This window comes from Hemitrygon akajei, chromosome 6 (genome assembly GCF_048418815.1).
Source record: "Hemitrygon akajei chromosome 6, sHemAka1.3, whole genome shotgun sequence".
In the NCBI taxonomy this organism is placed as follows: Eukaryota; Metazoa; Chordata; class Chondrichthyes; order Myliobatiformes; family Dasyatidae; genus Hemitrygon; species Hemitrygon akajei.
This window is the reverse complement of record NC_133129.1, coordinates 42,502,910-42,514,724: the sequence shown is the minus strand read 5'-3', so window position 1 is coordinate 42,514,724 and position 11,815 is coordinate 42,502,910. Positions and strand designations below refer to the sequence as shown.

The 11,815-nt window shown below is 39.2% G+C and overlaps 1 protein-coding gene across 2 annotated transcripts; it reads right to left on the bottom strand.

Moving 5' to 3' along the window:
* Positions 1–521: 521 nt before the first annotated feature.
* On the bottom strand, positions 522–9,311 carry otpa (orthopedia homeobox a). Of its 2 annotated transcripts, none has more exons than XM_073047667.1 (3): positions 9,210–9,311; positions 6,853–7,265; positions 522–1,039 (listed from the first exon to the last, which is right to left on the bottom strand). In XM_073047667.1, the coding sequence occupies exons 2-3, from the start codon at positions 7,261–7,263 to the stop codon at positions 536–538; spliced, it is 915 nt and encodes a 304-aa protein (XP_072903768.1). In that variant the 5' UTR covers positions 7,264–7,265; positions 9,210–9,311; the 3' UTR covers positions 522–535. The 2 variants fall into 2 exon arrangements, with proteins under 2 accessions (XP_072903768.1, XP_072903767.1); XM_073047666.1 differs by lacking the exon at positions 9,210–9,311 and adding an exon at positions 7,599–7,841.
* Between the last annotated feature and the right edge of the window lie 2,504 nt (positions 9,312–11,815).

Genomic DNA, 11,815 nt, shown 5'->3' with positions numbered 1-11,815 from the left:
AACAAGTCTGAGTGACCCGTTCTATTCTTGGACAAGCAGAACTGGGAAAACATAACATGTCACATCTGCAAGGTCTGTGAAGTGCATCGAAATATAACAAGACAGGGTCTGTAAGCACTGTCCAGTAAGTATATATTAATATTATATATATCAAGACTAAACATGTGCAGAAATTCAAAGCAAGTAAAAGTGTCCCCTAAAGTTTGTCAGAGTTGTGTGATTTAATGTTATTGCAACAGGTCATGATCTGGAAACGTGATTCAGAAAGATGAGGCTGCGCGGGATTCCAGATCACCGCCATTGATCAGAGTTCTTGAAGTTTGAGTCCATTGGTGATCGTTTTGCTCTCTGGTGCCTCTAGTGTTTTCCTCGTCTATTAATGATTTAGAGTTTGACCAACCTCCCTCCCTCCCTCCCTCTCCCTCCCACCTCCTGTTTTCGTGTGGCTGCTGAAGGATGTAATTCAAATCCTGAGTCGACTCCCTGCTTGCTGAATGTTGGAGCGAAGGGTGGGGGGGTGGGGGGTGCAGCTGCATTAGGTGAAGCTCATGGAAACCGTGTGTTCGAGTGCTTTACGGCGCAGGGAAGCAATGCTGGTCCCCCGCCACACGTCGCTGTCCGGGGAGCTGCAGAGCTGCGGCGAGCCGCTCGTCACGTTGCCGGGGCCGGCCAGGGAGGCGGGTACCATGCCAGGGAAAGTGGGCTGGTAGAGATGGGACTGTAGGCCGCCGCCGTTCGCGCCTGTGAGGCTATTGGAAAGGCTCATGGAGTTGGACGGGCCGCCAAGGCTGCACTGGGACAGAGATTGAGCCATGGCCTGCTGCCTACCCAGGGCCGGGGGCAATTGCAGCTGCGAGACCCCCATGCCTGCAGTGGCCCAGCGGGTATCATTGGCATGGAAAGAGCAAAGGCTGTCGCCCATGCTGGCGCCTGGGAACTGGGGCAGTCCTGGCGTGGGCACCAATGTGCCAGGGGCGCGGAATACATTAGTAGTCTTCTTTCGCTTCTTCCACTTGGCGCGGCGGTTCTGAAACCAAACCTGAAAGCAGAATAAAGAGGGAATTGCATTCAGGAATGAAAGAAAACAAAGTCGGCGAGAAACATTAATCCTGTCAACAATCAGACCTAAGTGGGTACAAAACGAGCCTGCAACTGTCAGCAACAAACAAGATGCTGAAGAACTCGGCCGACATGCAACTGAGTTCCTCCGGTATTGTGTGTGTGTGAACGAGGAATTCAGCGGATCAGGCACAGCAGCTGTGGACACACCAGATGAAGGGTCTCCACTCGAAGCGACCCTCCCTGCGCAGACACTGCCCGATTCTTTACATTCCTCCAGCATTTTGTTTGTTGCTACGGGATTCAGCAATTATATCTGCACCTTCCAGGCCCAGGTAGAAATCGGAACTGACCTAACGCCTGTGCGGTCTCACAGTGCCCCCATTCTTTGTTTCAGTGGAGACGGTGTGGCTGAGATTCTTGTTAGGGGGTGGATCAGTAATGTCCCAGATAACATACCTGCTGCTGGCAGGCAGCTACCGCGCCCCCTCCCCAAACCATGCAAGCACTGACCTGCTTACCTAATTAACTTCGTGATAGCGAGTATGGAATGAGCAGCCAGAGAAAGTGGTTGAGGCAGATGCAATGACAACATTTAAGAGACATTTGGACTGGTACGTGGGGAGGACAGTTTACATGGATATTGGGCAAGTGCGGGCAAATGGGACCAACTTCGATGGGCATCTTGGTGGGGATGGAGGGATTGTCTCCATGCTCCATGACGCCCAGGGAAACCACGTGGAGAGCGCTGATCCATTGTTCCAGTGTCCCGAAAGTGGAAGTTGGCCGAGAGTTGGAGATTCTTCTAACGGAGGATCACAGGGAAGGCAGAATGGTTGGGCGGAAGGGCATGGATGCGTGTCTATTCCTGAAAGAGGAATTCCACTCGCCGGAAGGCCTGTAAGACGCCCAATTGCAAATGCAGGCCAAACTACAAAATGGTTTAAGAGGTTAAGGCATGTTCCGTCTCCAGAAAGAAAACTCGTATCTCTTTTTTAAATACTTGTGGGTGGGGGGGGGGGAGTGGGAGGAACTTCCTTGTGTCACCCTGGTGTCAATTTTGGAGGGAGGGAATCAACTGCGAACAAAAGTAGTGCAGTTTGATTCGTGAGGAATGCTTCAGGTGCAACTGGGAGAATAGTTGTAAAAGAATAAAATATAGACACAATTAGACCTTCAAACACTTGAAATAGAGGGAATTAATTGAACCAAATGGGAAAAAACGTTGTAGTGGAGGTGGAGAAGTAACTCGTCAGTTTATGGCGGAAGCGTTGAAGAGCACGTATAAATACAAAGAGCAGGTTGAAGTAAATGAAGAGTCCTTCATCGCCTATTATGGACCCTTTTAGAAGTTTCACAAGTTGCCTTATAATTAATTGATTTTTCGTTAGTAAATCGAGTTCCACTTCAGTGCACGTAGATATAAAATTAGCCCGATATTATATACATTAATAATTTTGAAAGATTTTGCATTAGAATTGTGTGATTCTATACTGTGATTGCCACCCGGAAAGAGCCAACAGGCACGTAATAGACATATGAGATGTTTCACTTATCTTGAAATCATTCACTGTTTTGGAGTGTATCTTCGCGTTTGAGGCAACATACAAGGAAACTGCAATATTCTCAGATGTGAACTTATTGTAATAAATACAGGGAAATGTACGGAAATAGAGGGCGATTAGAAGTGTACTTTTGTGGGAAAAGGCGTCTTAAATCATCACGAGTTACCCTTTAGGAAAACCTCCGTTTGTTGAAGAGACCCATAGCTTTGTGATTAAAATATTAGCTGTATTGACCAATCTAGATTTAGAAAGCAAGAGTTCTTTCATCTAACAAAAGATGCAAAGAGGGCAAGGGAAAAAAACTGCTATTTACACAAGGCTAATTCGGGATCATTTTGCAACAGCTGTGAAATAGATTGGACCAAAGATATAAATAATGATCATCATGATGTAAATGATGTTGAGGGAAAGGGCGACATTGTTTAACCAAAATTAAAGGTTGAAATAGAATTCAGAGTGAAAAAAAACGTCACTGCTCTGGGAAATAACAACACACAGATTAAAATAGCATTTTAGATATATAAAAAAATAAGTCGATACAGATCGAGAAGCCACCATGGTGACTGAATGTAATAAGTTTCTTTGCTGCCTATCATTTCATTTTACAAGATAAAAGCAATATTATAAGTATATTTTTTCATTTTATTCTTCCTTTATATATTTATGATCAGGCAAATCCATGGTTATAAAAGACGTGAAGTCGTTTTTAGAAAATATAGCATTTGGAATGTTAAATTTTGCAGGAAACTGTGGGTTTATGAAGATCTCATTGTAATATTTGCGATGATTAATGCGGAGATTTTGTGTGAAATCTCCAGCTCTCGATGTGCTCAGGGCAGAGATTCATTCTGGCCAGCCAGCCGTGAAATCCCAGCGAAATTCATTACACTTTAATAGTGTTAGAGAAAATGCAATTTCTCATTCCATTAGAAAAGTAGAAAATACTTCCAACTTGTCGCCTATTAAGATGTGGCAGGTGACGGAGCATTGCATATCTACAATACAGAACGCCAGGTTATAGCGAGAATTAAAACACATAATTAGGGAGAAAAGATGAGATCTCAAGGATCACTGCAGCGGTTATTTCACTGATATGGGTTTTATGTAAATAAAGTATTGGAAGCTAATTAATACATGCTGGAAACTAATGATTATGCTGATTATATTGTATTTTATTGCATGATTTGCATTATTTTCACATTGTCATTTAATAAACTATTTCAGACTACAGATGATTCACAAGCGGGCTACCTATAATTGTTCAACTGAAATATTTCAATTGAATAAATAAATTTCAGTATTAGTGAGGCAGGAATGTAAAATTAGAATAAGCCTTTCTCCTAATGTTAAAAATAAAGTGGAGTTAAGCAGTGTGTTTTCGTGTATGTTTGTATCGCGAAAGAGAAAGAGAGGGAGGTTGGGGAAGCATCTCGCTTTTGTTCAGCGGGTCCCTGGAACGAAAAGTGATTTATGTTGTAATGTGTTGTCTGTGGAAATTGAATAAGCTTTAGATAATATCTCCTTTTGTGTGAGATGACAGGAAACAACTGCAAGACAAACGTTAAGAAATGGTAAAGGAAAACAACAATAATGCGGTAGGATGAGCTGAAAAAAAATCTTCCATATAAAATAGGAATTGTAAAACCGTGCACGCCATTCCTAACAAATGAATTGCCCGGTATTGAGAAAATTAATCTCAGCAAGACACAAAATAACAAAATAACTTTCAACAGAATCGATTACAAAAATATATTCATATTTTATGTAAATTAAATCAAGATAAATTTTCTAAATAAATTGATAAATAGGGATTACATAAATTAGAAAATTATAATCTTCAGAAATCTCGCAGTAAACATTAACTAAGATTATTGTGATCGCTGACTGACATCCATTTGCCTAATGTATAAGTCTGATTACAAATTCGGTGGCAATCACACGTTTTTTAAAATCTTACGACAAATTCTTATAATTAAATTTAAACTGAGCACCGAACATTGAATAATGAAATTCCCGCCATCCTGATTTTGTCTGCAAGGTTTGTGGTAAGATCTCATTGATTTTATTTTGAACAGTCGTCTAATTTGTTACTGGAAACTTTCAGTTGTGAACGCGTGAGAGTCTTCCGTGCAATTTACGACTATTCTGTATTATTTTAAAACTAGTTTTTCCAACGACAATATATCGAAGTTATCAAAAATAATCAGTCCCTCCAGACCCAATACATCTAGGCCAATACATCTGAACGTCTTACATCAAAATTTGCACCATTCCACGTTTCTCTTGTTGTGCTATTTAACTTAATTCAAATCTTCAAATTTGTATTTCAGTGCAGTTATAAATGAAATTTAGAAACAAACTATTCATGATGTGCTGACCTCGTTCCATCTACGTTGTTCGAAATGTTGATTATTTTCATTTCTAACTATGCTAAATCTATTGATTATTAAGGTCTCTTTGGACTGTACGCTAGTAAACAGTCGGAATTTAAAATGTGGGAATTCAGCTCCGATTTATTGTCCAATATCCTTTTCACTAAATGAAAGTCTCTAGAACTTCAGCGTATTGTTTAACATGCGCCGTTACTTTTCAGGTGCTTTCTCTATGCAAACGTTTAAAATGCAATTCTTTACTCTTTCCATTATCTGCTTTATCATCAGATTAGAATTGCTATCATGTTAAATCATTGGGCAGCCGTTGTAATGGCCAATGTCAGCAGTAATTACAGATAGCCGCTTCGGGTGATTTACTGATTATACCGTTCGTCAAAACCCGGAAACCTCACAAATCTCTACGTCTTTAAGAAAAGAGTTTCCTTCTGCAGTCAGTGTTCGCAGTCGTACAGAGATGAGTTTCATTGGCCTGGGTTACTTTGGGAGGCGCAGAGCTTTGAGAGATCTGTAATTCTTAACATCACGGTCATAAATCTTAAAATGAAATTAGGTGCCTGCTGTATAATGTCCTTCAACTTCTAAAAATGCTGAATTCCAGTTATGAACTGGAATGGTGCCTGCATCTTGTATCATAAATATCTGGCAATTTAATCAGAACTTTCCAATACGATGAATAATTGCCGTTTTCATGTTTCTAAAATATGCATTCATATGCGAGAATTTGAATGTGAATTTTATTTTACACCAGCTGTTAGTTTTGCTTTCTTTTTTAATTCCAGGTTTACGTAAAACTTTACCTTCTAATCCTTCGTTTGAATATTAATCAAGCTTTGAAAATAATTCAAATTCTATGCCCGATGATGATATTATATAGGAAATATATAGTATAATCGTTCACAGAGGCAAACTACCAAAGACCGAAGTAAAAACAATGCAAAACTCTCCGATTTGTTCATTCTTTAAACATTATTCGTGGTCTAAGTAGATTCTGTAAAATATATGTACAGTAACACCGAGATACTGAAGATCCACCATACATTTCACAGTTCAATATATACACATATTGAGAGCACATTAAACTGATGTCGTGCTGGATGGGATTATTGAGGATGCCGTGTCTAACTGTTAACTGAATGAAAGATTCCCCAAAATCTGATGCTGTGTTTGTTCAGACACCAGGTGCTTTTTAACTTCTGTCTTTCAAAAGCCAGTCTTCATCCTGACTTGATGACGGGCTGTTAATAACCCGAAACCTTGTCATATTCTCCTGTCATCTCTTCTGTTCTACGTTTTCAAAATTGCTTGGTCGCTTCTTATTTTACTCGGTTTATCAGCCGCTTTGGTGTTCAGCTACAACACACGCATTCTGCCTTCAAGTCCTTAACTGTCCCGTTAGCTAATTATCTTGAGTAATACTGAGCATTTCGGAAAATCTCGATATTTCTTAACTCAAAGTAGAATTAACAAACGAGGGTTTAATGTGTTCACTTACTAGAGACTCTAATGAAAGCTAAATAAAGCCTAACACAACAGAATTTCTTTTAGTTCAAATAGTGGAAAAAGTGCAGCCCTAAACATACCGTAGTCACCCTTTTTGCTGACTTGCATACGCAATTTGAGACGAACAAAACAATAGTTTCGAAGTCATCGCTGTTGACTTTCCAGAAAAAAAAAATTAGAGATACTAAAAAACTCGTTGAAGATTCTCTTCAAGAATAACGTTAAAGGAATCGCGCCCTATACATAATAATCGTTCCCCGTTTGAAAATGAGTTAATTCCTCAGTACCCCATCAGCCCACAAAAGGTCGCTTGCCTTTCTCGCTTCGTTTCTTACCTGGACCCTGGACTCAGTGAGGCCGATTCGCAGCGCCAGTTCCTCTCTCATGAAGATGTCCGGATAGTGGGTTTTAGCGAAGCTGCGCTCTAGTTCGTTGAGTTGAGCAGGGGTGAAGCGGGTCCGGTGCCTCTTCTGTTTCTGTTGGCTCTGTTGTTGCTGCTGTTGCTGCTGCTGCTGTTGCTGCTTGTCCGTGTCTTTGCCGCTGGCCGAGCCGCCGCCACCGCCGCCACCTCCTCCCGGGTTCGATCCAGCCGATGCGATGCTATCCCCCGGAAGGAGGGTCGCACCTTCCACCGTGTCTGACCCCGGTGGGCAATCGCCTGGGTGGCCCGACTCAGAGCCTCCGGGTCCCATCCGACACTTGACCGCCTCCCGGTGCCCGAGTAATTCAGCCGCGGCATCCTTCATCCCTAGTAAACAAAGCAAAGCAAAGCAAACAGAAATCAGATAGTGATTAAAAAAAGAAACAACATAGAAAAAAAAACTTTCTATCAGTTGCTAATATCGGTGATAGATTTCACTAACTCAAACAGTAAGTGCTAGATTGTTAGATTGATTCTAAATCAAATTATTGCAGTAATTTGAAACTAAAATAATTAATTTTAGATAGAATTAACTAATTTTCGTTGCATTAAAGCGAAATAACGAGGAGTCTGTGAATGGAAGCTGCTATCTAACAGCCCCCGGTGACATCTTCTTGGAGAGATTTTTTGAGGGGAGCGGAGTTTAGCTCGAACACTCACCCAGGCGAGCGTCCAGGAGGTCGGCGTGTGAGAGCATGGCGCACCGCTCCAGGGTGAGATTCCCCCTAAAAACCGGAGAGGTTTTTTAAAAAATACAAAAAAAACTACAAATTTCTGTTTGTTGTAAAAGGGGGTCTCTTGCATTATAATCTCCTTTAGAGGGACGGGGTGGTGCTTAACAGTTGAATGAGCCCATGAGCAGCTCCAAATCAGGGCCAATCAAAACTCAACGCTGCAAATGTCAGCGCAAAGTGAGACTCCATTACGCATGCCTCAAGGCAGCTCTCCCCAACCACTCAGAAGCCACACAGAACATTTACAATTCTATTTCTGCTTTCTAAATCTGATTTATTAGCTTTCAACGTCAAATATTATGCCTTTAAATGACCTGTTCTAATTTGGATAATAGATACAAACCAAGCATAATAAAGCCAATATTACAGGAATTATATTTATCCAACTATACCTTATCTGCTCACTTCTCTTCCCCGTCCCTTAATGTGATCTATTATGATTCGGGGTTAAATATTGATGTTTTCGCAATTTTATTGTAGATTGTACAATAAGATCGTACAATAAAGTCTGAGATTTTCCCACAATGTTGAAACTATATTTTTATAAGACAGTCTGGTGGTGGAATCCAACTTCTTCAAGTTAGATGTGTCAACAGAAGGTTCCAATGTTCTACATTTCATTTGGAACAGGCGTCCAATCCCAGATATACTATAACATTTTATGTATATCTATACTGTTGTCACAACATGTTAACTATGAGTACTCTTCACAAATATTCGACCCTCTGAATATTTTTGAAAACTTAGGCGCGATGTACAAATTCAGCCTCAGGTGCTGGATGAGAAATCGGGAAGTTATCAATAATACAGATTTTAACAACTTTTTAAACGCATGAACAGTTTACGGAACTGTAAAAACACGTGAAGTCATCCGTTTCTAATATTCTGATTTCAAAATCAGCCAACAACAAAGTTTCTGTTAGTAATATATTTCAAACCAGAGTAATTTTCAAGATCATTAGGCATTTATCTAATTAGTGCCAAATCTATAAGCTTTTATTACGATTATTAAAATAAAATCATTATAAATGTGTACTAATTTACTACTGGTTTAGACTTGGCTGTCAACCGAAAGAATCTCCTGTTGTGAATGATATCAGTGGAAGCAGTGAGCGGATTACGGTACAGATGTAATGGATGTAGGAACCAGTCGTTTCAAATGGTATTCGTATTAGAGATTGTATCTCCTTCTAAGGTTTTTAACTTAACACAAGAAGAGAATGGGCAATAAGGCACAATTGGGACTGATACACTTCATTGATACAATTCATCTCGATTGTGATTGATTTTAAAAGCAAAATAGATACAATTAAGAGTATTTATTAAGTGGCAATAAAAGTACAAAACGGGTGTTCTGTAAAGTCGGTTAATATAAGGCACAAAGGACTAATTTGGAGCAAGTTAATAACCCCCACACAACAATTGAAAAGCCTTTAAATCAGATGCAAGAGAGATATTTTAAAAAGCTCTTTACACGCTGAGCAGACAAAGGAGGCGGCGAGGCGCAGATTGTGTATTTTTGTCCCTTTCTCTTCACCTTGGCTAGATTTATTCAATCTGCTTTTAAGCACGTCAGTCTTCAGAATGAATGTATTGCCGCTGGGATCCACAGCAGCGTTTTAATCCTGATCTCGGCCAGGCCTCCGAGCTTCTTATTCCGTGGCTGCAGAGCTGATGTGGTACCTGCTATAATGTGAGTACTCTCGGGGTGAACTCAAATCTCTCCTTGTGTATGTGTGCGTCAATATCATAGGAAAGCGAAGGTGAACTGGAAGCTGGGAAAGAAGAGATTTTTGTTAATCAAAACATTGTAATCAGAAGGCACAAAAACACAAACAAACAAAAAATCACGAACTTCGGTTATAGAAATTCGACAGCTGCATCTTCATACAAGGGAAAGTCTCAGGTGCTGGGCAGACCCGGTTGAACGTTTCCATTTAGTTGCATCTTTAAAAGCGGTTTTGTTAAAGTGATTGTTAATGGAACAGAATATTGGAACATGTATTTTAATTTTGTAAAATAATCCCGATTATTATGTTTGTTTACTGTTCACCGACACCGTTTAAATTGAGATAGTATATGAGCATTAAAATGTATTGACTTAACGCTACAGCTAAGTATGTGTTTTGTGTTATAGAGAGATCATTGGTTTTATTATTCGCTGTTTACTGCGGACTGGGTAATGGCAGCCAAGTGATTGATAACCTGCTGCGTTTATGACTTATACTGCCGTGGGTTTTTAGATCGGAATAAACGCACCGATATTCGTATAGGTTTGTATACTTCCTACATGATCTAACGGGAAAGAAAAAGGCGGGGTGGGATGGGGGAGAATTTTCATAAATATGCACCGAATGGACAGAGCAAGGCGTAGGAATAAAATGAAAAGTAATTAACGATGCCCAACAAAAAGTTTAAGTAAATAACCGAAACGCGAGTTTCTCTGTAAGCCTCTGCGTGTATGGTCTCTCTGTTCACAAAAGTACCTGTCATCTTAAGAATGAGGAAGAATGGAATAGATCCGTTTTTTAATATCCATTTCACTTATGACATGTTATGCTAGGGCTTACATTATCTGCACTGACAACGCAGATAAACAGAAGAACAGAAATTATTTTCAAAATTCTAAATTGCATGATTATTTGCATCTTCTCGGTGTAACTGGCGAGAAAGAACGGCAGCTAAGATATGCAGACGGCTGCGACTGTCAGTGGAAGTTTCTGCGTAGATACTGAGCTAGGGATAACAACCAAAAAAAAGACACAGACAAAATGAACACCTTACCGCTTTGCCCCATTTTGCGAATATTTGCTCAGGGTAGATATTTCCATGATCATCGTCAAAAAATGGCCAGTAATTTTGACTCTGTAGCATGTCCTGCAGAAAAAAAATTGTTCAGACGCAGCAAAAAATAGTACAAAAATGTGTTCAGAATAGGATTCAAAACAATCGGTGAAAAGACAGGCTTTGTTTATGGGATGGATCAGTACATTTTAAATAGGTTTCAGATTGTTGCTCACACCAAAAGGAGCAGTGAAGTAGCTGCCTGAAAACATTGGTTGCTCGTAATATAATTTATTTATTGAGTTTGTCTCTTACAGAACAAAAAGATTCAATTTTATACCAACACAACGCAGCGAGGAACTAAAGACCCAAGAGGAGCGCTGGCCATTAACTTGCGTCGTTTATTTTATTAAAAGAAACGGAAAACTGCACATTTTGATTTTTTTAAAGTTATATTTAATCGTGACAAGATAACTTGTTAAATACATTTAAAAGATGTAACTTTAAAGTACTCCAATAATTTGGGATAATTTTGTATCAACACTGACAGAAGTAAAAAAAAACAATGTTTCATAAATTCCACCCAACTAAATACTTGCTAATATGAAATCTGCATAGGAAGAGCACATATAATTAACTGGGCAAAATAAACTTTGAATAAAATTAAATATGTGCAAGTTGCAAATATGGACAACATAACCAGGAAACTAGTTTGTAATGTTATTGTAATATTAAAATGTAATATCAAAAATCATGTAAATAATACTAGTGTAAATATATCGAAAATCTGAGTTTTATATATATATATAATTACTCATCTATTATATACATATATTCTCCGAGTCAATAAAAGTATTAGCCATGTCTTACTGACAAACGTCCTGCAAATAATTCGCACTGATAAACGGATTATAAACTATTGTAGGAGTTCCAGAAATCGTCCATGCATCCAGTTAGCTATTTAGCTATTTCTTCATCTTTGGCTATTCGCCTGGTTTGATTCCGTTGTTTTTTTTAATGCTTATTCCGACCCCTGGCGTTTGAAATGAAGAGTCCACTGCAATAATTAACGATCGCACATTTTTTTATTTTCTTGCCTGATGAGAAGAATCAATTTTAATTCGCTGGTAAATTAGAGCAATGCTTTTCTGTGTCATTCAGTTATATAAAACAAGCCAGTGATTGGGAGCTTTTATTTGTTTTATGCAAAGCCAGGAAAATAAACAACCGCAAAGAGGCAAGTTAAAAACGGTTAAAAATTGTATTTTTAATATTAAAATCTTTAATTGGGCAAAACTTATAAAGTGTCGGCTACGTCCTCTTTCCTTCCATTTGTTTCTTAATAAGATACTGATAATA

Bases quoted from the DNA above. Each gene is read 5' to 3' on its own strand.
- otpa (XM_073047666.1), bottom strand. From the start codon at position 7,635: ATGCTCTCACACGCCGACCTCCTGGACGCTCGCCTGG. The intron at 7,266-7,598 runs GTGAGTGTTCGA...TTTGTTTACTAG, and splicing joins CCTCCTGGACGCTCGCCTGG to GGATGAAGGATGCCGCGGCT. The intron at 1,040-6,852 runs GTAAGAAACGAA...TTCTGCTTTCAG, and splicing joins TCACTGAGTCCAGGGTCCAG to GTTTGGTTTCAGAACCGCCG.